This window comes from Alligator sinensis, unplaced genomic scaffold, assembly GCF_000455745.1.
Source record: "Alligator sinensis unplaced genomic scaffold, ASM45574v1 scaffold131_1, whole genome shotgun sequence".
NCBI classification, from domain to species: Eukaryota; Metazoa; Chordata; order Crocodylia; family Alligatoridae; genus Alligator; species Alligator sinensis.
Genome location: NW_005841830.1, coordinates 6346451 through 6373649, shown reverse-complemented (window position 1 = coordinate 6373649; position 27199 = coordinate 6346451). Strand labels below are relative to the sequence as shown.

Sequence of the window (27199 nt, the reverse complement as noted above, 5' to 3'; positions counted from 1 at the left end):
AGGACAAGAATCACTGCCCTAAGCATTTTAGCTCACCTCAAATACAGTGGTATTGCACAGGAGAGAAAAGGTCTCAAACTAGCAGAAGCCTTTACAAGTACATCTAGAAATTAAACTGGCAATGAAGATCCTAGAAGTCGCGTCCTAGATGACTTCAAGGTGTAGACCTTTGTAGAGAAACTCATTACTCTAAACTCAAGAGTACTAGTGTCTTGAATACCTGGGGTACCCCCAAAACAATAGATTCCAATCTTTTAATAAAAAGTAGAATACCTAGCTTGCATATGGCACTTTTCATCAGAAGACCTCAAAGCACTTTTCAGCATTGGGACTACCATATTGTTTGTTTATATGTTGACCTTCCCAAAAAACACTCAGGGTGACTTACAATAAAAAGGCAAAATTACTTTAATTTTTACAGGTAGGAAAACTAAAGTACAGATGAATCATGTACCCAAAGGTAAAAATGTCTCTCTCAGAGTCAGAAATATACTCCACAGCTCTTAAGTGCCAATGCCAGAACCCCAGCTAAAATCTTGCTCTTCTAGCCAAGCTAAAATAACAAGAAATAACAAAAAAACAGTTCTCGCCCCTGCTACTACTTCAATACCCATAAACAGCTGGGGATCAAAAAAGCTAATCCAAAAGACAAATGGTAGGCATCTTCCTATAATCCAGAACCTTTGTTTCCACCGCTGTTTTTGTTACTGAAGACATTCATCTGTAATGGTCCTGCAGTAGCATAGTACACAGCCTAACCAAAACTTCTGTGTTGCACCGTGCAACCCATATATGCATAAACAGTTCTTATCTAGGTAAATAGTTTAAACAGTCCACACTCAAAACAAGTAAATATAAATTATGCACAAATCAGAAAACATACATAGATTATAACATGTATGGGCAGTGCTTCCTGCTTGATACATGAACAAAAACATTTCAAGGGGTAACTGGGGAAGGCAGCAAGTTTGGCTGAAATCTTATATCCTCTTACTTTCACCCACCCAAGAACTGCCCCTTCAGTGGTCTGAAATTACTCAGAGCTCAAGAATATGGCAGAGACCTGTTTCATGCAGTGTCACCCAAAGTGTTAATCTCTTCTAGCTTTCACCTAGCATGAATGACAATCAAACCTTTTATTTATGAGTTTCGGAGTATATCTGTCCTTGGGAACTGCAGGCAAACCCAATACAGTATCCCTCTGGCCCTACATTTGAATAGCGGTCTATTTGACTTTCTACAGAGAAATATTCTAGCTGAGGGCATAAGGAGCAGGTTAGTCATTTGAAATGTAATAATTGTACAAGAAAGATTTTGCAGACTAGAACCCTAATTTTGTGCAGCTTGTTTCTTGCACACAGCACAAATAAAGATTCAAGGGCACAAATAAAATAGTGTAAAACAGGTAGGACCCAGGCTGATCTTTCCAGGGGGAAGCTAGCTCAAAATGTCTTTATTTAGAAATGATGTTAGAAATCCATTGTTAATGGTTTGTTTGTTTAATAAATAAAAGACACGTCATCTATCATTTCACCAAAGTATTTGGTAAATATTTAGTCATCTCTAATAATGTATCATTGTATGCTAGGAGTATGTATGAAATTATCCAGAAAGGCTGCAAGAATATGCTTTTTAGTTGCCCCAAGGAGCCATTTTTATTTGGAGCCAGGGTGATTCAGATAGAGTGAATGTAAGGGACAAAATGAAGTTACTGATACAGGACAAGAGATTGGTGTTTAATGTCATGTTAATTCTAACAGGGATTTGTCCTCAGAGCAGCACAATAAATGGATAAGACCACAACATATGGATCTAAGTGCTTCTTGGAGTGTTATACCTCCAGCAATTGTCATTTTCTTTAATGCTCATTCTAAATATCCTGGAAGGAATCCAACCAGGATTTGGTGGGAATCTGCAGCCTTGATTCATAAGACATTGGCCTGTAGGTCTGCCCTTTTGATTCAGATTTTATTTCCACCCCCACAAAGAGCACTGATATTGTATCTGATCTCATAATGGTTTCCAGCAAGTTCCCCATATCTGTCTTATTAAAAATATGGAATACCAGAGAATATTTTTCTAGTGCTAGCTTGTAGAACTCTGTGACAGACCCTGAAAAACCAAGAACAATTCTAAGATTTAAACTGGAGAACCAGAGTTGCCAGGAGAGCACAAAGTTCAGGCTTTCTCCAAGAACTTTAATGGAACAGAAGAGGACATAATAACCATGAAATCGTCTATGGGTCATGGGTAGAAGAGGACAGCATAATATGGCAAGAATTTATCATGGTGACGTCAATATTCCTTCTCACTTCTAAGTGAAATAAATACATCAAAAAAATTCTAACTGTTCCAATTCACAGGAAAATATCTTCCTGCTTTGCCTTCTGACTCCAAAGTACTTCAAATGAAGGTTGACTAAAGCAAATAGATTATGCAAACTTAAATAAATTCACATATTGGTAAGTTTTGAAACACATTTCTTCATAGTGTTCATGTTTTAAAGTCCAAATTCCCTTGTCTTTGCTGTATGCTTAAAAAAAAACAAAAAACAAGAAAAAAAACCCACATAAAGAATAGCTAGTCTTTCTTGAAATAGCTTTCAAGGCTCCCTGTAACTAGCAAATATTCAAAGTTCATGTTGAATATGAACTTCACACCAGAAAAGTGTCCTGTTTTGTCCATCAAGTAAAGTGTTGGTATTTATTGGAAATGAGTGACATGTAGAAGCACCATCTAGTGTTTCTTGGAGGTGAATTATATAAATCAATTATAACAGACTGGAGTAGGATAAGAATAAAATAGAAATTTGCAGGATTTAATATCCCACAAGAAATTTGCAGGAAGTAAGTCAAAAGGCAGTACCTATGTGAAGACCAATGCAGAACAATCTAGTCGGTATGTTTAATATCAAGTAGAATGGTAAAAAGATTAGCATCCGATTCAGAAATTCAGGTTATATTCGTGTCAATCTAAAAAACTCATTTTAAAGTTCACATATAGAAGGCATATGTATTTATATTTTACCATTTCTCGCACACACACACTATCAATAGCTAAATCATATCCAGCCCTTCTCAAGGGCAAAATGCTGATGAGTTAAGAAAAAAAATATATTTAATTCTTAGACTTGGGTATTTCTAGAGTAACATATATATATTTGGTGCTTTGCTTTTAATTTATACATTCTTTCTCCTTTCAAGCCTCCAGGCTTCTTTCATGTCTTCTCTAGTGTTCCTCATTGCCATAGTTTTAAATATTGGGTTTTTTCTGATATCACACATATCTGCTGGGTTTTGCAGTAGCAGATGCTGATCTGAATCCAATCCATCTCCAAAAAAGTCAGGTACATCCCAAGCAATCCCAGCCTCATCATTTTACCCTCCCACAAGAAACAGATCCATATTTTTAAGTGCCATTCAGAAGCACATGTAAACCAAGACTCTTTGTACAGAAAAAAAAAATCATTACTGTTACTCAAAAATAAAAAATTGACATCAGTGAATTTGGGTATTGATGAGGTATTCATGCAAAATAGAAAACTGTAGGATCCCTAACCAGGACAAGAGTAGGTAACATTAAAAATATATTCAATAACATATTTAGTTAATAAGAGGCAGTTAGTATTTATTTTTATTTATTTTTACTTTTAACTAACATATTTAGTTAAAAGTAAATAACTTGTTCTTTTGTGCTGTTCAAAATCCACTTTGGACAGTTTTCACAAGTGGTATCACTAGAAATGGCATAAATCTGGAAGAGCACTTCACATTAAACATCTGTTTTCACCCCCTCCTAAACTGTTTCCATGACATGTTTTTGGATTGCACTTCTCATGCTTACATACCAGGAAACTCCTTTTCATGATTTTTTTTACTATTGTTGTTATTAAGAATAATATTACGTGACCCCAATTTTAATGACATGAACACAGGACAGAAGTAAATTAAGTAAAGAAAAAAAAGATACCTAATTTTTCTCCCTGTAATTTTGTCCGTGGGTATATCATAGTACCTAGGTGCCTAAACACCTGATTAGGCCTACAAGATAGAGCTTAGTGTGTTATAATACGCACTAGCACTTACTTGCACCGCTAACCACTTGCAGGTGCACAACTGAAAAGGGAGTTTTTAGCCTTGTTTTAATATGAAAGTGTTTTTAACATGTTTGAAGACATTTGGTTTACAACTAATGTGAATTTTATCTGATTTTAAATGAAAGGAGAAGTAAAAACAAAGTGCTGTAAACCACTCTTTTCCAGACACAACAAAGTTATTTTCCCTTACTGAAGGGAACTTGCTATTTGCCTTTAAGAACAAATTATACCAAAAAGTTGTTTTTTAAAAACAAACAACAAACAAGCAAGCTTTTCAAATGCTGTAAAAAACAGTAAGTCTAAACAGGTTAGGAATGAAATGAACAGTAAGGCTCGTGTTGCTGATTCTCACAAGAAGAGAGCAGAATGACTGTGAATCTCACTGCCTGCAGCTCAAACTGCACCAGGTCTCTCACATTCAGCCATCCCCCTATAACTAACCTCCACATATTTAACAAAATAATTTCTGCTAACAAGGAGATGCTGAGAAAAATAACAATAACCATAATAAGAACTCACAATGATGTCTGATTCTTGAACTGGATCTGAGCAGGAAAAAACCCCTTACTACTTCCCTCCACCCTACCAGATGGAGAAAATCTCAAGCATTAAAGGAACAGTAGATGTACTCTCCATGTATTTTAGAACATGAGACGTGCCAGACAGGGTCAGAACAACGGTTCATCTAGCACACTATCTTGTCTCTGACAGTGGCAGAAGCGTGTACTTTAGAGGGACAGCTTATGAACAGGGTATATCTACAGTGATAGATCCCCTGTCATACCCTCCCTGGCATCCTCCGTCACTGATTCAGAGATGCCACAGGATACATCCCTGACTATTCTTCTCAACAGCCATTAATGGATCCATCATCCATTAACCTGTCTAGCTCCTTTGTGAACTTGAATATCCACATGAACTGCCAAGCTTTTAAAGATATTTGCTTCAGATCCCAAATTGTTAACAGAATACAGACTTCAATATGAAGGGTACAGAGTATCACTTCGCTTCAGTTTTTAGTGTTGATTTATGAGATATAAATGGAAGGGAGAATGTTGTCCTAAAAACGAACACATTTGCAAAACAAAGCATTTGAAAAATCACTTTTTATCAAGCTGGTCCTAAATTAATAAGCTTGAGAAGGTTCAGAGACATGTAAACCTTTTACATCAAAAACAGTCTGAAAATGGCAAACAAGGCAAAGAATTAAGACCTGTGAAACGAAAAAGCTCCGCACAGCCTTAAGTCCACACCTCCTCCATCTCTGTTAAAGATACCGACCACACTGACTGTACTGAAAGCTCTTCCATTGTATGTGATGTGGCAGTGCCAACTCTTGTAGGCTAAACCAAAAAGTCAAAACTCACATTATGGCAGATAAATACAACAGAACCTGATTTTAAAGCGTTTAAAAAATACAGAAAAGATGTAACCTTAAACCCAATCCACATATTCTATTGCATGTTTGAAATTTTAGGCAGAAACTTTCAAGCAAGCTTAAGAAGTTCAAGAAAACTTAATGCCTCTCCATAAAAACTTGCAACATGAATTATAAACAGTGGCCTGCCAGCATGTAACACTAGAAGTTAGGGGGGTTCTTTCTCTCTCTAATGCTTTTAAAATGTTAGAAATAGACTGAAAATAAATCAAAATCTACCATTTTTTCCTGCACTGAACAATATATTAACATATTTTACATGAACTGTTACATCAGGCATTGACATCTGTATTCTTAATTGAAATAAAAAGCCACAAGAAACTGCTTAAAACTTGTAAGAGACTCTCAGCAACAGCAAAGATAAAGCTAAAAAGGTAGCAGCCATATGCGTGCAAAGACTGGTCAGAGAGGGGAAAAGGGAGATGAGCACTGTCTAGTACGGTTACTCTTCAGCAAGTCTGAAGAACAATTCTACCAACACAGAAAAACCAAATAAAACCTTTCAAAAGGTTTTTAAACTAGTAAGGACATATTAAGAAGTACTATATACCAATTTCAAAATTATTCAATTACAATATAAACATTCAAATTGAGAACTGATTTCTGTTGAATATTTTAGGAAGTGTAACATTTTCTTCAACAGAGATGATCACTTGTGTCACACAAGGAATGCAAGGATATCTAGCCTATCTAAGTAGGACTGTAACTTCACAGGGAAGGGAAGCAAAGAAATGTAAAAGGTGACAAAACACACTTGAGCTGTGACTTTATAATATAAAGAGAAAAAATACATGGACACCAAAAAATAAATACTAACTGCCTCACTGATCTTACTGAAAGCTCACTTCCAAAGTATGTTTACTACAGCTGAATATCATAATCCTGACAAGAGAATCACCCAGTGAAGATGCATGTCTAAATTGCTTCCCCAAAACATTTCTTGTCAAGTTCAAATGTCAAAATACATTTTTATCAAGATGTTAACACTAGTGTATCCCATCAAAAGCACTGAGCAGCAAGCAGGTTACTTTGGCTGCCTGCAGAGTTTTGAATGAAATACAAAAATCAAGAGAAGTTTTTTGAAGATTCAATTTGATATCATCAATAAACACAACTTCATCAAGATGTGTAGGTTTTTCAGAATCTTTTATTCAGATAAATACCAAAACTATTCAGCTGCTTGGGTACAATTATTGTTCTTTTTGTTGCTGTTATAAAAAGGAACTAGCTATAGTTAGAAGCAGAGATATCTTTCCTGAGGACCAAACAGAAGCAGTGCTTAGTTTTACTCTAAATTTAACAAGGAACACACATTTAAAAATTATGTGTATGAAAGAACAAAAAATAACTGATGGACAGAATAGTTCAAAGGACAGAATTCATTTAAACTCACATCTCTATTACTGATTAGTAGCCGCAGTTGCATGCTGTGTTTTCTGTTCATCAGCAAAAGCAGTATGAAAAATGAACCCCCACTTGCTCTTCTGATTTTATTCCCTTCATATGCCCGCGAAGTATGAATCAAAGTTTGAAATGCTTTCTTTACCACCTGAGAAATACATTTCTCAAAAGAATATCAACATGCCATATGTAGAATTTCAACCAGTTACCTCTGTACTCAGTCTAATAACCTGTGCTCACCTAAGGCATTGGTTCCAGAAAGGCATCAGCATCTTGACTTAAAGACAGAGGTGGTAAATCCACTATTTTCATTGGAGATTCAGACAGACACAGCTTTAAATGTTTTTTCTACATACCTCGAGATACCACACGGCTCATGAATGCTGTGATGATGGGGCAGATGGAGCGTCCCACAGGAGTGCGGAGGGCTCCCCAGCATGCTGGGCAGCAGCCTTGGAAGTGGACCAGAAGCACTTCCGGTCCATTTCCTGGTCCACTGAGGAGCACGGTGGGGGGCCCCCCTCCGCCCCCACCCCTGGCTTGGCGACTGCTGCCTCCTAGTTCAGAGGGGCATCCAGGGTCTCCCCATAGCCGATTGCCAAGCCAGGAGGGTTTTGGTGGGGGGAAGCCCCAGCACACTCCCGGGCTAATCTGGAAGTGGACTGGAAGTACTTCTGGTCCGCTTCTGGGTTTGCCATCGGGCATGCGGGAGAGGGGATGCTCCATCTGCCCCAGCATCTCGGCTTTTTTTTTTTTTTTTTTTTTTTAGTAGTTGCTCTCAGTGTCATTAATGAAGCTGGTATGAACTCCCCTCTCTACCCCTCCACCGCACAAACATACACACTTTCCTTACGAAAAAGTTAAATAATCCAAGCACAGCTCCGGGTTTAAGGAAAATACAGAATTAGACTGCACTGAGTGCAGCATGACAATACCGAGTCTCAAACCACTGAAAAGCTTCCATGTCTGATACCTTGAACTAGAAATATGAGTTTTATGCCATAGAAAGGGGACAGTACTTATTTTGTAGGACACCGTTACCGTAGGTGAGGCTTTCTAGTTATGTATTTCTAGTTATCAGATTAAAAAATCATGGTATTATAAGCAACTGTTAAAAGTTTCCTCAAATGTATACATCATTTTCCTTGCTCTCCAAGTTCTGACAGTTGAGCTCATGGTATTAAAGGAGCTTGATAACAGCTGTGCAAATGGCAATTTCCTGAGTCTCATAACTTGGACAAGTCTGACCAGATTGTCATAGTGATAGTAAGAGACACCTATCCAACCTAGAGATTTCCTTTAAAATTTCAGCTTTCTTCTCTAAGCCATTGCTGTACTGGAGTTGCTCAAGAGATATACAAAACTATTTAGAGATTCAAACACATATAAACTGTGTTTCCCAAACTACTGTTTTTGTTTAGTCTTTCAAACAAAGAACCCTCTAAAGGAAGAGCTTTAATAGAATATGTTAGACAACTTAAACATAGCTACTGCTATCTGTGTCAACTATAACTGAACCATTTAAACTCTATTAAATGAAAAAAAGTTATCTAACAAACATCTTACAACAATAAAGGCAGGTCAGTAAAAGCTTGATTGCAGACCTTCAAATGCAGTTTTGTAAATCATAGAAATCACAGAAAATTAGGGTTGGAAGGGACCTCAGGAGGTCATCTAGTCCAACCTCCTGCTCAGAGTAGGACCATCCCCAACCAGATCATCACAGCCAAAGCTTTGTCTAGCTGGGTAATAAAAACCTCCAAGGATGGAGAGCCCACACGTTCTCTGGGTAACCAGTTCCAGTGCTTTATTACCCTCCTAGTGAGAAAATTCTTCCTAATATCGAATCTAACTTTCCCTTGCTACAATTTGAGACCGTTGTTCCTTGTTCTGTCATCTGCCACCACTGAGAACATCTAGCTCTATCCTCTTTTGAACCCCCCTTCAGGCAGTTGAAGGCTGCTATTAAATGCCCCCTCAGTCCTCTATTGACCTACTGGCAACAGACCTACCAGTGCAGCCCAGTACACCGTTAGCCTTCTTGGCAACAAGAGCACACTGTTGGCTCATATTCCACTTATTGTCCACTGTAACCCCCCAGCTCCTTTTCTGAAGAGCTGCTGCCCAGTCAGTCAGTCCCCAGCCTGTACTAGTGCAAGGGATTGTTCTGTCCTAAATGCAGGACTTTGCTCTTGTCCTTGTTGAACCTCATGAGATTCCTTTTGGCCCAATCCTCCAATTTGTCTAGGTCCCTCTGAATCCTAGCCCTACCCTCCAGCGTATCTACTACTCCCCCCAGCTTGGTGTCATCTGCAAACTTGCTGAGGGTGCACTCTATGCCATCTTCCAGGTCACTGATGAAGACATTGAACAAAACTGGCCCCAGGACCGACCCCTGAGGCACTCCACCTGATACCGGCTGCCAACTAAACACCGAGCCATTGATTACTGTTCTCTGAGCCCGATGCTCCAGCCAGTTTTCTATCCACCTTATTATAGTCCATTCATCCAGCTGTTATGTCCTTAGCTTGTCTGTGAGAATGTTGTGAGAGACCGTATCAAAAGCCTTTCTAAAATCAAGGTACACCACATCCACCCATCTGCCCGCATCTAGAGCCTTGTCATAGAAATCAATCAATCAGGTTGGTCAGGCATGACTTGCCCTTGGTGAATCCATACCGACTGTTCCTAATCACCTTCTTCTCTTCCAAGTACTTAGAAATGGGTTCCTTTAGGATCTTCTCCATGATTTTTCCAGGGACTGAGGTGAGGCTGACCAGTCCATAGTCCCTTGGATCCTCCTTTTTCCCTTTCTTAAATATGGGCACTATGTTTGCCCTTTACGAATCATATAGGGCCTCTCCAGATCACCATGAGTTTTCAAAGATGAGGGCCAGTGGCTCTGCAATCACATCAGCCAATTCCCATCTGGCCCCACAGACTTGTACAATCCAGCTTTTCTAAATAGTCCCTAACCTGCTCTTTCCCCAGAGAGTTGCTCACAGCCTCCCCAAACCGTGCTGCCTGGTGCACTAGTCTAGAAGCTGACCTTGCCTGTGAAGACTGAAGCCAAAAAGGCATTGAGCACTTCAAATTTCTCTGCATCCTCAGTCACAAGGTTGCCTCCCCATTCAGTAAGGGACCCACACTTTCCCTGATCCTCCTCTTGCTACTGACATACTTGCAGAAACCCTTCTTGTTACCCTCACATTCCTTGATAGCTACAACTCCAATTGCGCTTTGGTCTTCCTGAATTCATCACTGCATGCCTGAGCAATACTCTTACACTCTTCCCTAGTTGTTTGTCCAAATTTGCACTTCAATGAATAAGTATGAATTTGGGAAGAATCACAATTTACATAAAAATACATTACTGGCAATCTGACTAGCCAAAAAATGTTTGCTTATCCACTGTGCTCCTACAGTAGGTTTCATTGAACACATGACACAATCTAAAAATATAGCCAGATCAGAGATTAATCACAGCAAAAGCTCAGTTTTAATATATCACAAAAAGGGTACCTCTTATGTTTATATAATTTAAACCTAGATGCCATTGATGTTCTATACTTTGGACAGTTGGAGCCAGATTGGGACACTTTTACTTGCTAGTAAAATCGCCCCACACGTAACCCCACAGGAGTAAATAGAAATAACATAGAGGGCAGCCAAAACAAAATTTTCTTCATCAAAGAGCTTTTTACTGCAATGAAATGTCCCCCTTTTATGCCAGGGCCAGCATAGTAAAGCAGCTTTTAAGAAACATTTTTGTAACTCTAAATTTGAGAAGGATAGCAAAACCTAGTCCTAAACATCACAGATGTCGTGATTTAGAAAGCAGCATGATTTGAAACAGTCTTAATTTAGTATTTTAGCAAGCAATTCCATCTTGTTTTGTTTTTAAAAGATTTTCATGTCTCTAAAGCATGGCTCCCTACTAGCATGTGAGAGATCTAAATTTGATCCCTTTAAAACTTTTTCACAGCTTGGACCAGAAAGAGGTATAAGTGATGCAAGCATATGTGATGTCCTGAGTAAGAAAATGGGCAGAGGAAGAGTGTGTGCGTATGTATGGAGAGAAACTAAAAACCCCACAAACCTCACAGTAAGAACACTCTGGAAATTTCAAGTAAGTATTTTCTTTTTAATTCCATACAACTCTTCCAATGTTGTATCTGGAATGTCTTTCCTTCTTCTTCAGCAATCCCTCACAGTTGAGGATGATTTTCTTCCATGACTGTCCTATCTGTAGGTCCAAATATGGCTGACAAGGCCAATCTGGGACTGACAGACTCTGTTGCAACTCAGGCACACGTTTCCATGGCTCCAGATTCTTGATTCGGTCCAAGACACACTATTTCTGCTGCTCCCACTTTTCCATCTCCTGTTACTGTAGTAAGGTTTCAAAGTACTGAGATCTTTGCAGCAGACTTTTCTTCCATTTGGGGGCATCCGAGGCAGTAGTCTCGCACGAGTTGATGTAGATGTTGCATTTTTCCAGGCTGGCCTTTAGGATGTCCTTGAAGTGCTTTTTCTTCCCTCCTGTTGAGTACACACCTAGACTGACCTGGAAGAATCAAACTTGCTTCAGGAGTCTGGAGTCAGAACGTGGTCAGCCCAGCAAAGTTGATGTCATATGATCACTGCCTCAATGCTCATGGTGCTGGCTTGCGAGAAGATGCTAACGTTGGTACGTCCATCTTCCCAATGGATTTGAAGAATCTTCTACAGGTAGCGTTGATGGTACACTTGAGGTGTTTCCTGTACATTGTCCATGTCTCAGCTCCATGCAGTAAGGTAGGGATCACAACTGCTCAATAAACCATGGAATGTATGGGTCTTTTTAATATTTTTTTAAATGATTTAATAATTACTTAATTTCATTAAGCCTGGGTCTCAATGAGACTCATAATGTCATTATCTCATCACATCTCATTCTCATTATGTTTTAAGAGAATGAGGACCAGAATTAATACACTGTTGGCGTGGCGGGAAAGGAAACCTCAAACAAATGAAAGACTTGAGAAGTTGATTCATACAGAGCAATTTTTGACTTGTTTTGTATGCAGTGTAGCAAAACACAGTCATACTCTATAAAAAGACACTTTTAGAGTATGATACTTGTATTATAACAAATATTCTTAATACCATGTTAGGCACATTTAACACACACACAAATAAAATTATATAACCCCAACTCTTTAACGTACATAACTCCTTTTTATATGAAGTATCTCACTGTAACAGATCTTACAACTTCATGTTTTAGTCAGTGATGCACATTTAAAAATATATGCTGCAGTAGTAGTAGTATAAGGCAATCTTACTTTATCTCATTCTTGCCAAAACATATTATAAGGAAAGGATTTGGAGATCCAGCTGCTTAAGACAGGTTTTACATGGTCACCATGATGGCAAGAATTCAAGTTGGTCACATTTTTCAGCCAGAGCCTCAGGTTTAGGTATACACTTAGGCATTTTATATAAGAATCGAGCATCTTTACTTACAAATCATAGAAAAAGCATAAAAATTCTCATGGGACCTGTTGTATATGACACATTATTGTATTGTAAAACATCAATATGCCCATTTTTGGAGACAAAAAACTGAATGCTGTGGCTGAGGGTAGCTGAAAATGTGATATATCAAGTGTATAAGACAAACTTTTACTCAATTTATGCCAAATACCAAGAGCAAAGGAGCTATGACCTGGTTGAGCACTTTAGGTACTATTAGAATAAACAACAGCTAGATGGCCAGGTAAGGGCCACCCAAGTAACACACCACTGTTTCAAACCAATAACACAAGGGCTCTGTGACAATATCACCTCTTTGTTTTTGTGTAGATCATGCCTCCCAATTCAAATCCTCCTCATACTTCACTAACATTAAACCCAAGCTTTACCCTGAAGAGGCCCAATTCTTATAAGGTAAATTCCACCTTTCAAATATTCTTAGAAAGAAGAGCCAACAAATGAATCTGTCAACAATACTTTGAGAAGTCGGCAAACTTTTAGAAGTTGCGGGGACCTTAAACGGTTCTAGGTCCTGAGGTGAGCTACCACTTCCAGCCTGGCAACCATTCTTTTCTCCCCTTTCCCCTACCTCTCCAACTGCAGTGCTGCCACCATCAACACCTTCCCTCCCTTCCACTCCCCAGATGATGCCCTGGCTTTGTGGGCCAGATTCAGCCCAAAGGCCATAGGATGACAACCCTTGCTCTAAAAAGACTCTAAATACCTTATTGACAAAGTAATGTGTTTTTAACAATAAATTGGAAGAATTTAAAATTCTGCCTCGCCTCTTCTAACAGGAGTCCTTCATGTAAGTCCACTTTTACAAAATTCTGTGAAAAGGCTATGGATAAAACAAATTATAAAATCTCCACTAGATGCACCTGTATTATGAACTAATAACCTAAATCAGGAATAGGCAACCTTTTGCCACCATGGGCCATTGTTTGCAACTTGGCGCCCCCACAGACTGCACCCCACACCTCCTGGCAATCAGCAGATACTGAAAAGAGAATTACTAGAAAAGGGTAGGTGCTAAGACTGGGGGGATGCCTCCCCTAATGCTGCAGAGAGAATAAACTGAACACAGCAGGCAACAGGGTCCTGGAGACACCTTCTCTGCTGTTGTGCCTGGAGGATGCTGTCAATTCACTGAGCTGCCACAGGTTGGACCCAATGTATTTCTGGGCCAGATCTAACTAGCGGGCCATAGGTTGCCAACCCCTGGCCTAAAATCACTTCCCTGTAAATAACAAGGTTATGACAGATAATGACAGACACCCAAAGAAGCTGATTTTGTTTTGTTTTTTATAAAAATAATTCTCTTCCACTGTAAGGTTTAGAATGTCTAGTTTCAACCTATACACATTTCTATTACCAAGGACTGAAAGGTAGGTGGAAAAATCTTAGCAAAAACTATTGTAATACAGTGCAAAATGAAATACAGGATCAATTTAAAGATGATTATCCACAGATTAAATACATTTCTATGCACAGAATAAAGTTACTTATCCTGGTAGAGCACAGCTTCCCCGTAATTCTCCCTTAATGTGTTTGTTAAACTGGTTCTTCACACTTCTGAGACTCATTCTCTGAGCTTTGGCTAGTAAGCTCAACTCATTATTTCAACCATTCTTTCGGGACCTAATGGACATACTCCTTTTATGTCAACCTGTAAGTAGTGTTTTTTACATCTTCACTACACTGAATAGGCTATCAGGTGGAAATCTATGCAGCCTTCTGCCTGACTTCAGACTAACACAGCTAACTACCTCTCTCCACCAGTAAGAAGCCTTCTTGACTTGCTATTTTTTCCTTTATTTGTACAATGTATGACCGTATTGTTGAATGTTTAGTATAGCTTCTCTTAAAATGTTTCCTATTTTTGTATAAAACTCAAAATGTTCTTGTGCGTTTATAAAATCATTATGAAACTGCATGAAATTTGTTCATGATAGAATATCAGCACAGTATCAAAAACACTTATAATTGTTAGCAAGATTATTTGTTACTGATGTAAAGGAGAAAGAGAGGGAATTATGTGAAAAATATGTTTTATGGTTCCCTTACTCTCTGTTCTGGATCTGAGTCTTACAGCTTTCTCTTGGTGATCTGGAAAAACTGGAGGCTACTAGAGAAGTAAATATCATTAAAAAAATTATCCATTTAACCTCCTCCAATTATAGCGGTTAAATGGTTAACCAATAGCTTACACCTAGTTTAGTAACCTCCTGCAGGAATGGCCCCGGTCTCAGCCCCTTATGTATTCACCATGCTCCCAGCACTACATGGGCCAGGCCACTGGTGGGTGCAGCTGAGCCACTAGGGGATGCTGCCCAGCTGCTGCAGCTTCCCCTTGCCCCCCTGAGTAAGAGCTGGGGCTTGGGCTGTGGACAGAGCCTGAACTACAGACCTCTCCTGTGCCCAGATCCTGCTGTCACAGGGAGGGAGGGAGGAAGGGAAATGCCAGGCCCCACACAGGGGTCAGGTGGGCCTTCCTGCCGCAGCAGTGAGACTCCTGGCTGCACAGTGGATCTGCCCAGCTCCCCTGCAGTGGCAGGGCGATGTGCTGCCTGTACAGTCTCGGTTTGGTTCACCTTCAATACTCATCTGTAGGGATACCCCACATGAAGCTCAAAACATCTCACTTATAACATTTTCACTTATAGGGCAGTTTCAAATAAAAACAGAGGTGAAAGTTTTGGATTTTTTTTAAAGAAAGAATTCTGATATAGCTGCTGTTGTCTGCGTAGGTGACGCAGAACTTCTAACAGGATCAGGACATTATATATGATATGGTCCTTCCTGGGAAGTGTTTCATGTTATCAGTTCTGTTTCATCTGTTCCCAGAGATCACAGTGGGAACAATCCATTAGAGCAAAGGATGAAAGACATGGTTTGGATGGAGAACTAGTAACAGCTTTATTATTATTTACATAGATTAAACGTTTCCGCATATGTATTTTAACCTGGTCAAGGTTCACTATATTATTCTTTTGTTTAGCCTTAACTTGAACATGCAAAATGCTCAAAAGGAACCCAAACAGCTAACAGTTAAACAACAGTTTTCAATTCAGTTCCTTACTATTTTTTGTGTTGTCTTTATGGCACATTAAGTCCTTTTGCAAGGACTATTTGAACTGTGAACTATTTTTTGTTTCCTATATCAGACATCTAATGACTAAGATGTGTGGGTGCATACATGTGTCTTCAATGTTACATTATCTCACTGACCAAACTAACAATTCAAAGTACAATTAAAAAAAAAGTGAAATTTTTCATACTCTCCACCCCCTTTTTTTGTGCCCACAACAGAATTAACACAACTGCTTTAGTGCAGCAAGCAATAGCTTGTAAGAGGATGCAAACCAGCTGAAACATTTGACAGACAGTGTTAAATACCAAGGGATTCATATCAACCATTTTACTTTAAAAGGTACTTTGATGTTGGCTATCTTTCATGTACCTCTTTCACGGCACATTAGTAAAGAAAAGTGAGCTGAGGTAAATCAAGTCCCAGGGTCACATCTAGAGTTACAGCACTGTGGGTACCTGATGAAACACGGATTAATGCTGCATGAGTAGTGAATAAATAAAACTACTTCTGTTAACCACTCAAACAAGTTTTACAAGTAGTTTTGAACTTTATTCTGAAACTAAACCTCAGACATCTTAATCCCCCCACATTGCCTTGAAACCTAATTATCATAATGCGAAGCCGAATGTTAGGCTCCCTTCAGACTGAGAGTGCTATGAAGCAGAAAAGTAATGAGAATTAAGCTGGTGTAACATTAGAAATGTAGGGGCACAGAGAACTTGAAAGTGGCATTTGTTAAAGTCAAGAGAGCATAGCATGGATATTTAGCAACATAAAACATACATTAAAATCAAAAGGGATATTTATTTTTTGTACAGACACCTATAAAAATACCAGTGAACTTAAATGCCTGTAGAACAAACATTTCCAAATCAATTTTAGACCAGCAAAATCCCACTTCAGAAGTTATGAAACACTTATTTTACCTTAGCAGAAAATTCCTAAGCAATTTAGAGCAGTAACTAAACCATTAAAAGCAAAGGAATAGAAAATGTTATAAATAAGAACCTTACAGAATTGTACATATTTTTGCCTGGCTGGCTACAGTATAGAAGTACGTGAACTTAAATGTTAGTAGATAATCAATTAGATCAACACTTCAAATGCTTCAAGAACTAGAAATAGTTTTGCTGAAGGTGACTGAGAAGGACCAGCTGTTTAAAGTCAAGTATAATAGAACCAATATGAATGACAACAAGCCAAATAGATAATAAGCATAAAGCACCTTGGGGTACACTAGTTACATTCAAAATTTGTTGATGACATTTGAACTATCAGTAATCTAAAATACATACGAAAAGCTATGAGCTGAAATAATTTATACTAAGTGGATATCAATAGAACAAGTATAAAATAATTAGTTTCATCTGTAAGTATACTACTATGGCAATCATAAAACCAGTTAAGCAGAAAGAAAAAAAAATGTGATTTTTTTTTAACATGGTATTTGGACTGCTCCACTCCAGCATAGCCCACCTGTCACTCAAACAGTTTTCACTCCATTGAAAGCCAGCACTGACAGCAGGCCAAAGAAAACCAGTTCCGGTGCTCTAAATAAGGAAAAAGCTCCTTACATTTCTCAAGGATTTTTAATTTAATCTAAAAAGGCCTATGAAATCCTGAAGTTCATCAGCTGTCATGTTAATGTAGAACATACTGTTGTTTCATTTACAATTTGGGTTCTGTTAAAGCAAATACACTTGTCTAAACAGAACATCTGTTTTGGTTATAATACATTGCATCTTTGGCAAGAACTTGCAATAAAACCAACAAAAATAATCAAGAATATTTATTGGACCTTGTAACAAAAACTGATTAGTAACAAAAAGCTAAAGACCAGATATGACTGTCTCTGGGCACTAGTCCAGTCCTAATCTAAGTCAATAAACATAGATCTACAAGAGAAACTACATTTAAAAAAAGTCCTAAAGTTATTTAGGTTGGACTTAGGTATATGAAAGTGTACTGGTTGTACGAGTAGTGAAAAATATTTGTTTTAAATAATAAACTGTCAAAATGAATCCAGACAGTTTTTTAAACCACAAAAAATTATGTATTCAGCGTGCCCAATTTCCTACTGGAGTCTTCCCTGATTTGATTTCCCCCTTGCAAAACTTCAGTATTGCAGTGGAACTATGTACAATATGACCACCACCCCTGAAGACATGGTATTTTACCAGCTCATATTTTATTTACTACTTGTAGAAAGCCTTAATAGAAAGCTGATCAAATACAAATATTTTGTCAACATGACTTTAGGGACACAAAAATAACTTATCTCCTCAAAGAATTATAATTTAAAAAGCTTAAAATATGCAAATAAATCAACTTTTAAAAATGCCAAGTCAGGTAATTGTATTCTTGCCACTGAACTAAAATCATGGGAAGATAAATTCTACCTCTCTGAAGTAATTTTTTATTCTAATGGACTTCAGTGGCATCAGAAACTTATCCAAGGCAGCCTCTCTCCTCATGCAATTCTAAAATTACTATTTAGGGCTTTAGAAATGGTCTTAAGTATATAACCTATGCAAAAACTCACAGTGGCAGAGGAAAGGCAGCATCCAGTTGCATGTACACAGTGTACTTTTTCTAGATTTCATTATCTGAAATTGTATTACGCTAGTTTCGCACAATGGTAAAAAGAAAGCAAATGAATGGGAGAACTAGCTAAAAACAAACACTCCTCCAATCCACTTATTTGCTCTCCAACTCTACTTTTATCAGTATTTTTAGAAGTACAGACTGGCAATCTTTACTTTGAAAGGAAGCCAAATCCTGCACTTCCATCATATCAGCTTCCTATCACCTCATCAGCTGAGATGCTCTGCCAATATTTTAGTAACTAAGATAATGATTTGGGAGCTTTAAAGCATCTGTAAAGGAATCAAACATTCTTTACAGGGCCAAGGAAAACCTTGTCTCTTTTAAAAATGGCTGTAGATTCCAATGAGAATCCTTTGAAGTGGGAACACTGAACTGAACGTGACTCTATATACGAGAGTACTCATGTTGGTGCAGCAGAAAGTGAATAGTAGAAAAATGGCATTGTACTGGGTATGAATGTTGCCCTACTTCATGTTCTAGGCTATAATTTCAACAATGATTTCACAAAACTGGCTTGTAAGCCAAGTTAGCTAAAGCTATGCAAAACCCATGATACGGACATACGCCTTGGATTAAGAGTGTATTTTTCCAATTTTACTTAAAAGATCTGTTACAGATGTAAGTAAAATCAACATAAGGCACTCTCAATTTTACTTAATTAAAATTACTGTGATCAACCTTTATGTAGAAATGTCCTTTGCGTTTTCACTGTCACAAGGAAGATTATTTGAGCAACCCTGACTATATTAATGAAAAATCGCTTTCTGTGGCAACGCAATAGCTACAATGCAGTATTTGTTCTTGATCCATTTTTCAGGTGACTGACAGTACTCATTATGATTCATGCTTCACTGTTTCCCCATCCTCTCTCTTTCCCCACCCCAAGCCCAAAGAGTGGACCAGTTGCTTGAAAAATATTGTAAGCTTCACTAACTAGTTTGGGTAAATCTATTTGAGGTTTTAAACTTACGACTGGGCATTGACAGCAGCAAGTATGTTGAAATAATGTTCACCACAATTTGAATTAAAATTTCCAACCACTGCATCTTTTAACATCGTGAAGTGGTGCCCCTGAGCATTCTATACAAGTTCCTTGAAGCAAAGACCACCTTCCTTGTTATGCATGTGCCTAGTATAAAGGAGTCCTCAATCCCACTGAGGTCCTTCAAGTGCTACTATAATATATATTAATATTGATACTGCTAATAAATAGCATGCTGATTATACTACATTTTATGTTACCTTAGCAATCAAACTTTATAGTTTTTTCTAGAAGTTTTACCGCAATGTTTGTTAAGAAAAAAAGAAAAAAAAAAAATTGTTTAATCCTACCACAGTTCTTGAAACCTGAGAAAAATCTGACTCCATAATATGATTAGAAAAACCTAACAGTTTAGTTGTTTGCATTACTTTATTTAAAAAGGACTTACAACCTCCTATATAGTAAGCACTTTTCATCATTTTCCAATATGCTTATTTTTTTTAATTTTGGAGCTCCACAAAACTGAGCTCCAAAACTGGATATGGCTAAACATTTTGCTTATGATCTCTACATTCTTATGCTACTAATAGTAAAAAGTACTAAACATAAAGAAACATGATATGAAAACTGCCCAAAATCCAGCCATGAAGTAAAATGCGTCTTGCTGCATGAATCTGAACAACAGAGATATTTACATTCTGTAGCATAAAGGACTTTTAAAAATCCTAAATATGACAAATGGCCATTCAAACAAACAGAAAATAAGGCACTTATATTATCATACATGACTTCCAAATTATACCTAAATGGATATTAAAAAATTAACAATGTGACCTTTTGCCACACACGGTATGTTCTTCCATGTTAATCTAAGTGTACAAATCCGCTGTTTTGGGTCAGGATTCATAAAAAGGATGTTCAAGCTTTTGTAGCCTTGCTTGAGCTCCCTATTTGAAAACATTCATTAAAAAATTAAATAGGACCCCTATGAATCTTTTCAAAATAAAAACCAGGTTAAATTAGTAGTTTTCATACCACATTTTACACTGGACTGGAAAAATAAACCAAAAAGAGCAAATGGAACTAAACTTCATTTATTGAAGTAGTGTAGTGTAATTTCTTAAGAAAAATTCACATACTGAAAATTTCTGTCAGACATCTTTTCTATGTGGGACTAAAGGAAACATTTACATGCATATGATGACAACGATTCAAAGAAAGGAAATGCCTTCTTGGAATACTGAGATATTTCTGCAAACAGATCCATCTTATTGGAAAGGCACTGTGTATCTTGTGATACATATATATATATATATATATATTTATTTTTTTTTACTTCTAGCCCAGAAAGTTTAATCCAAGATTTAAATTCACCCCAAAGACTTTCTTAAAATAAAATTATAGTGAGCAGCAGCCCCAAAGGACATTTCTTCGTTTCCTGAAGAAAACCAAGAACTGTCCTCTGGTAAGAGGATGACAGGCAGGGGACAGAGTTGCCATTCAGACTGGAACCTGAAGAGTTCTATGCTTGAATTCTGCAGTCTAGTTGCCAATAATTGAGTTTTTTGCAGCATTGATACTTTTGCTGTGCATTAACAAAATATTTTCCAGACAACTTAATACCCAGAGGATCAGCAAGCATTCCATATCATAGATGAAATAAGAATTTAAATATGTATGGAAATGGCCCAAGTGATCAGCAGCTTATTGTAGTAAAACACTGCCTACAAGACTCCTTGAATTGAGTCTGGGCAGCCTACTTTTGCAGACCTCACTTTTGCTACAGAGGCAGCACTTATTCCCAAGAAAAGGAAGTTCCTTCAATGGAGCTCTAAGGAACCTATCAAACTGATCCAATAGTGTTTTCTTGCTTGTTTGTTTTTTTAATGTTCTCCCAAGGGAATCAAAGCCATTTCTCTATGACCAGAAAGCAGGTCAGCCTGACACAATAAAGGGAAAAGATGGAGGTAAGAGAAGGAGGCTGAAAAAGAGCAACCTCAAAAAATAAATTTAAAAGCATCTACTGAACTTAAAATTTGCAGAAGATATGAATAAAATGTAAATCAAATGATGTGGTCTTACCAATAAACAACATCCAGTGGTGCAAAATATTTTTTCATAATTAAGTCAGCAAAATAAGCTTCTGTTTCTCTGCAAGCAGTCCCATTGCCAATCACAACAGTGCTGCAGCTTTAAAAGGGGAAAAAGAACAAACATTCAATTCTTCTATGCTGTTAGATGTATATAGTAATGATGATAAATGCTTTGTGTAATAATAAAGGCCTGTACTCAACAAGAATATGTTCCTATCATTCATGACTACAAAATTTTGTAAGTTACACCACAAGGGCATCTTACAGTAAAGTAGTCAATACATCTATCTTAAAGTAGTCAATACATGCCATTGTAGAATCCAAACCTCTTCATAGCTGGTACCACGATAAAGGAACTTTGTAAATAGCAGTATATCAGGAAAACTTACAGGATTTAAGAAGCATATGTGTTGGAGATTGGGAAGAGGTTTGATTGTCTGAAGGTAGATTTGATTGCATGGGAGTGTCACTGCAAGAGGGAGGGGGCATAATTTGCATATCCATATTAAAAGAAGCAAAGAATGACCCTCACTATAGGAAACTCAAGAACTGTCACTCAGTATTTTTCTTAGTATCTTTAGATGATTTAGCAGAGTCAGCTTACTGTAAGGACAGAAAACTTCTCTGCCAAACAGCTCCTATTCAACTAAAAAGCAATCACCATGAAGAAAAAGATACTCAGCTCCTCAAGCCTCAATGGTGATCCTCTTCCACTGAGCGGCAGCATGTAGCTGAGCAGAGATCTATGTGCTAAGACTGCCATTTGTGGAAGTCTACCTGTACCAGGTGCATTTCCTCCCAAAGCCAACTGTTGCTTTTTGGGATAAGCCAATCTAATCATAAGTACTTGAGGTAGTGATCTTTATTGCTAAGTGATTAGATACTTCCTTTGAAGTAGGACTATTGCACTGCACACTTTTGCAGTGTTTTTCATGAAAATTCATACTTCCTAGAAATGGAAAAGCTTGGCAGAGCTTTACAAAGATAGCTGCATAGCACCTAACTTATGAACCATGAACATTCATTGCTTCATTTCAGAAGTATCTAATACAGATAGTTTATAAACAACAGCATAAATTGAACTAAATTCTGCCCTCAGTCACAAAAAACAGCAGTAATTCCACTAAAGTCTCCGGGAATCCTGTTTGAACTTTCAAGGGCCAATTTTGACCCAATGTCAGTATCAGTTCCTACCATTTTCCTATTTTTATTTTTCCTTATCATACCTGTATTGAAGAAGAAGTCTTCTTATCTTCTCAGCTTCACGGAATCCTTGTCCAGAATGTAAGTAGACAACATCAGTATGGAGTATCTGACCTAGAATAATGAAAGGCAAATCCATTCAACCATAAATGGTATTTCCTGCTAGACTACCAAAGCCACATGCTGATTTATAAAGAAACATTTTAATAAATAACTTTCAATTTCCTATAGACTCTAGGGCTGATTCAAACAGCAAAAGAGCTGGGTTAGCTGCCATAGTAAATAGCATGCCAAGCATGTCAATAGATATAACATAAACTTCAGCATCAATCAGCATAATTGTTCATAATGAGCAAATACAGTATACTTCATAATTACAAAAAGGTATACTGCCATAATTTGAACACCTTAAAATATGGTTAGAAGAAGGTGGGATCTAGTTATCTAAGCACAGACCTGCAACCTAGGACCTCCTGGATTTTAATTCCAACTGTAACTGTGACTCTTTCTATTGTTTTTTGTGAGTAACTAAGTTTCCCTCAATATGGAGATAATACAAACAAGCAGATTAACCAGAGGCACTTGCATTTGTGAATGTGGACACCACACCATTTACTACAGTATTGGTTTCAACTGCAGAGCTCAGTTTGCTTCTAATGCACACATTCAGTGGCTATATTTAACTTTCTCACCTGTTCTTCCACAAAAATCAGAGAGCTAATAAAGCACTGATCACAATTACTTATTCTTCACAGTTCAGCAAGAGACTGAAGAGTTTTAAAAGATCTCCCAATCTTTGGTAAGTTAACTATGGATATGAAAGGACATTTATTGCTAGAAAACTAAACCAAAACTTGAGACAGGTTCAATCTCAGGTATAGGCAAAAACATCCTGCATGTCACCGATTTCTATGGGAGTTACGTAACCTTTAAAAATGTGGACTTTACAGATTCCTATCTGTAAAATGATGCAAATGCTTCTGTACTTCACCAAAGTACTGGGATGTTAAAACCACTAATAAATACCTGGGCTAATGCTTTGGTGGATGCAGGGTCCTTTACCAATCCATGCTCTTTAGAATCTATTGACCTCTCATCAAAGTCTTGCTAGAGCATAACAGATTAAAAAGTGGTATACGTACTTATTTCTGTAACAGAATTTCCATCCTTAAAAAAGCAATGTATCCACAATGTAAATATTTAAGGATATAATCAAAGGGGTGTTTTTTTCCTTGGGCAGAGGAGAAGTTGTGTGCGTTTTGTATCTTTTAGGGTTTTTGTTTAAATCAAAAACTACTGACGATTTTTTGCCTATTTAACGAAAAGTTAAGTAATACAATCAGCTTCGCACTGATCAAATATAGCCTTTTAAAGCAGAAATTTTGTAAATACAGTTCAATAATTAAGGAATCAGTATGCTTCCACTAGCAGAATAAATTAGGGGTGACCAATATATAGCCCAGGTGCCATACCTGGCATATAGAGCCATGTCATCTGGCCTGCAGGGCTCCCTTAGGTCCATAAATTTGGTGACAGGGACAATTAATGCTGCTGCCAAATTTCCAAACAAATGAGGAAGCCTACGGACCAGACCCAAGCCCGTGGGGCCAGATGAATTGTGTGCAACTGGACTAAATGATTCCTATATCTCTAGAACAGGGGTAGACAACCACGGCACATGTGCCAAATGATGGCATGCAAAGGCATTTTGCTTGGCATGCGAGCCTTGGGGCGGATGGAGGGGAAGGGACTGGGGTGACACTACCACAAGGATTGGGCTCCTCACGGCTCCCCCACTGTCCACCCCTGGCAAGACAACATCTTACAAGTCAAGGCTGCAGGTGGTTTTGGTACTCTGCCCAAAAACGTTGCCAACCCCTGCTCTACAAAATATACAGAAAAACAGCCACCCCATTTACAATTTTTTTTAAGTTGGTTATATTATGCTGCACTAGGTATGGCAAACATTTTTCAATAAGCAGTACGTGAGACTCTAATTCCAGCACTTTGTGCTGTGAAAGTCAGATGAAAATAAAGAAAACATTTCACAGCTGGACAGGGTACAATGGAAAACAGAGATTCAAGACCAGAGATAGACAAAATGCAGCCTGCAGGCCAGATGCAGCCCGCCAAGCCATTCTATCTGTCCCACAGGGCCCCTAAAATTTAGAAAATTAATATTAATCTGCCCTGCGCTGCCTGTCATGCTCGCCAAAACTCAGTAAGCAGCCCTCCGCCCAAAATAATTGCCCGCCCCTGTTCAAGACGCTTTAACTCAGCAGTGAGGGCATTTCCCTGGTGAGGGGGAATCCAGAATTCTAGCCTCCGTTGCCAAAACCCTTTATGTATTTTAAATCAATGATTCTTTAATGACAAATGCATAAATAAGCAGCCCTTTGCACAATGATCATAATCCACAACTCCTAGAAGAGTGGCCACATGGCCAGGCTACAAAGAGATTCTCTCTCTTGCGAGCTTTCTCTCCAGCCCCATGAATCTTGCACTCTTTTATGCACAGTGGCTCAGACTGAACAAGGCAAGTGAAGAGTAGCCCCCTCCATCCAGCTTAGTTCACAGTCTGGTAATTAATGGACTTTCCTGAAAAATGGAAGATAGGGGTTTTGGGTTTTTTGCAAAAATATATGTGTACACACATTCCGCTAAGCGGCCCCTGTGGTTCACTTGGCTGATCAAAGCATACTTTGACAGTTAAACCATTAAAAACCCATTACACAGTTTGCATCGCTTATCCATGCACCCATATCCACACCCGTACCCCCACCCACTGCCCTCCTCAGAGGGCCTGCCCCTGAAAAAGTCTATGCCAGGCCCCTCTCCGCCATATAAGGTCTGCCATTTCTTTCCCGTCATCCTCTTCTGTTTTCCTGTAGTACCAGGGCATTTAGGCTCCAGACCCAACCACAGCGCATTTCTACGCATGGGGATCCTTATAGCCTCAGTGAATGTAAGAAGCTGCTTAGGAAGGAGAAATGGGACACCACTGAAATGGTCCTGGGGCAGCTGTGGGCAGACATCCTTTGTCTTCAGGAATATGCCCTGCCTAGTTCTAGAGACTATGTTGATTTCAAGAAGAGATGGCAACATGGTCCTTCTTCTGGTCAGGAGCCGGTGATGACCAGACAGCGGGGGTCACAGTACCCCCGAAGGGAGACAGAGTGGAGCCGTTGCAGCACCAAGAAAACATTGCAGGCAGGTTGCTGCAGGTCACCCTGGCAACAGAAGAAGGGACATTCAAGCTTTTAAATGCATACATACCAGGAAATAGGACCAGCAAAACATGCCTTCCTCAAGAACAAGAAGGTAGCAGTGCCCAGTGACTGGCCAGTGATGACTGCGGGGGACATGAACTGCATCCTCAAGGTGGGTGACAGAATAAGCAGAGGCCAAATGAAAGGACTGGACAGATCCTCCAAGCAGCAGCTCATCTGCAAACATAGCCTGGTGGATGCAGGCAAAGAGGCCACAGGTCCTGGGGGAAAGTTCACTCAGGTAGACCCCCTGGGGCAGTCAAAATCACACATAGACTTCATCTTCTTCCCAAAAGGGTGTAAGGTAGTCAAGATCAAATCCACGCTGGTCTGCTTCTCAGACCTTTGCCTCCTAACAGTAAAAGCAGAAGTGGGAAAGCAGCCCACGAGAAGCAAGAACATGTGGAAACTGAACGTGACTCTTCTGGAAGATGAGAAAATACAGTGGGAGTTCAAGCAGCACTACGCAGTATGGAAAACCCTCCGACCCAGATACCAGAACTACACAGAGTGGTGAAAGACAATGAGGGACTTTTCCAGAAGGCTGGAAGGAGACAAGCCTGGTTCCAAAGGCGGCAACAAGAACACCTCACCCACAAATTACAGAGCCTGAACAAGCAGGCAGCTTAGGGTTAGGATATAAGGGAGGCTATGAGGCCCCCAGACTGGGGCATGGTAAAGGGAACAGGCCAGGAAGATCTTCCTAGCCCAGGCCCCCTGGGTGGAAGAGGGAGAAGAGTGGTCTGCTTATTTTAGCAAGATAAAGAAAACCAAGAAAGAAGCAATGACCAGCCTGGCAGATTGAGCAGGGGTGGAGCACCAGTCAAATGATGGGATGCTGGAGACAGCAGCAGCATTCTACCAGCAGCTCTACATGGCACGACTGGAGGACCCTGGAACAATACAGGACTGCCTGCAAAGGTTCTCGTGAGTCCTTAGGGTGGACAAAGGATAGAGGCTAGTGGAGGAGTGGACGCTGTGGGAGATCAACACGATGCTCCGCAGCTTCCAGAACAGTAAGACACCTGGGGCAGATGGTTTGTCCAAAGAATTCTATGTTGCTTTCTGGGACTAGGTGGCCCCAGACCTGCTGGAGGTCTATAGGGAGCACCTGCGGGCAGGCCACCTAGGAGCAGAGATGGAGAAAGACCTCATAAACCTTCTTTACAAGAAAGGGGAGAGGCAGGACTTGAGAAACAGGCACTCAATTATACTCCTGAACTTTGATTACAAACTAATGGCCAATGTCTTGGCTGAGTTTTTTACGTCTGTTATAGGTGCAGTGATTCACAAGGACCGGGTGTGCACAGTGCCAGAGCAACAGATCCACAATGCCCTGATGCAGCTGCAAGATTCACTACAGTACCAGCGGGAGAGGAGACAGAACAATGCCATGCTGAACCTCAACTTGGAGAAGACCTACGACGAGAGGTGCACCGATAGAGATTTGGGGGGCTGATTCCAATGGAGCAGCGGCTCATCCTGGGGGCATGGGGGGG

General features: G+C 39.1%; 1 protein-coding gene across 3 annotated transcripts in view; it reads right to left on the bottom strand.

The window, feature by feature from the left end:
- Nucleotides 1-27199, bottom strand: part of SRBD1 (S1 RNA binding domain 1) — a 216416-nt gene that overhangs the window by 121806 nt on the left and 67411 nt on the right. For all 3 annotated transcript variants that reach the window (XM_025204932.1, XM_006014738.3, XM_006014737.3), the window contains 2 exons: nt 22455-22545; nt 21218-21325 (listed from right to left, as the gene is read on the bottom strand). In XM_025204932.1, the coding sequence (XP_025060717.1) occupies nt 21218-21325; nt 22455-22545 (199 nt within the window). The remainder of the gene's footprint in view (nt 1-21217; nt 21326-22454; nt 22546-27199) is intronic.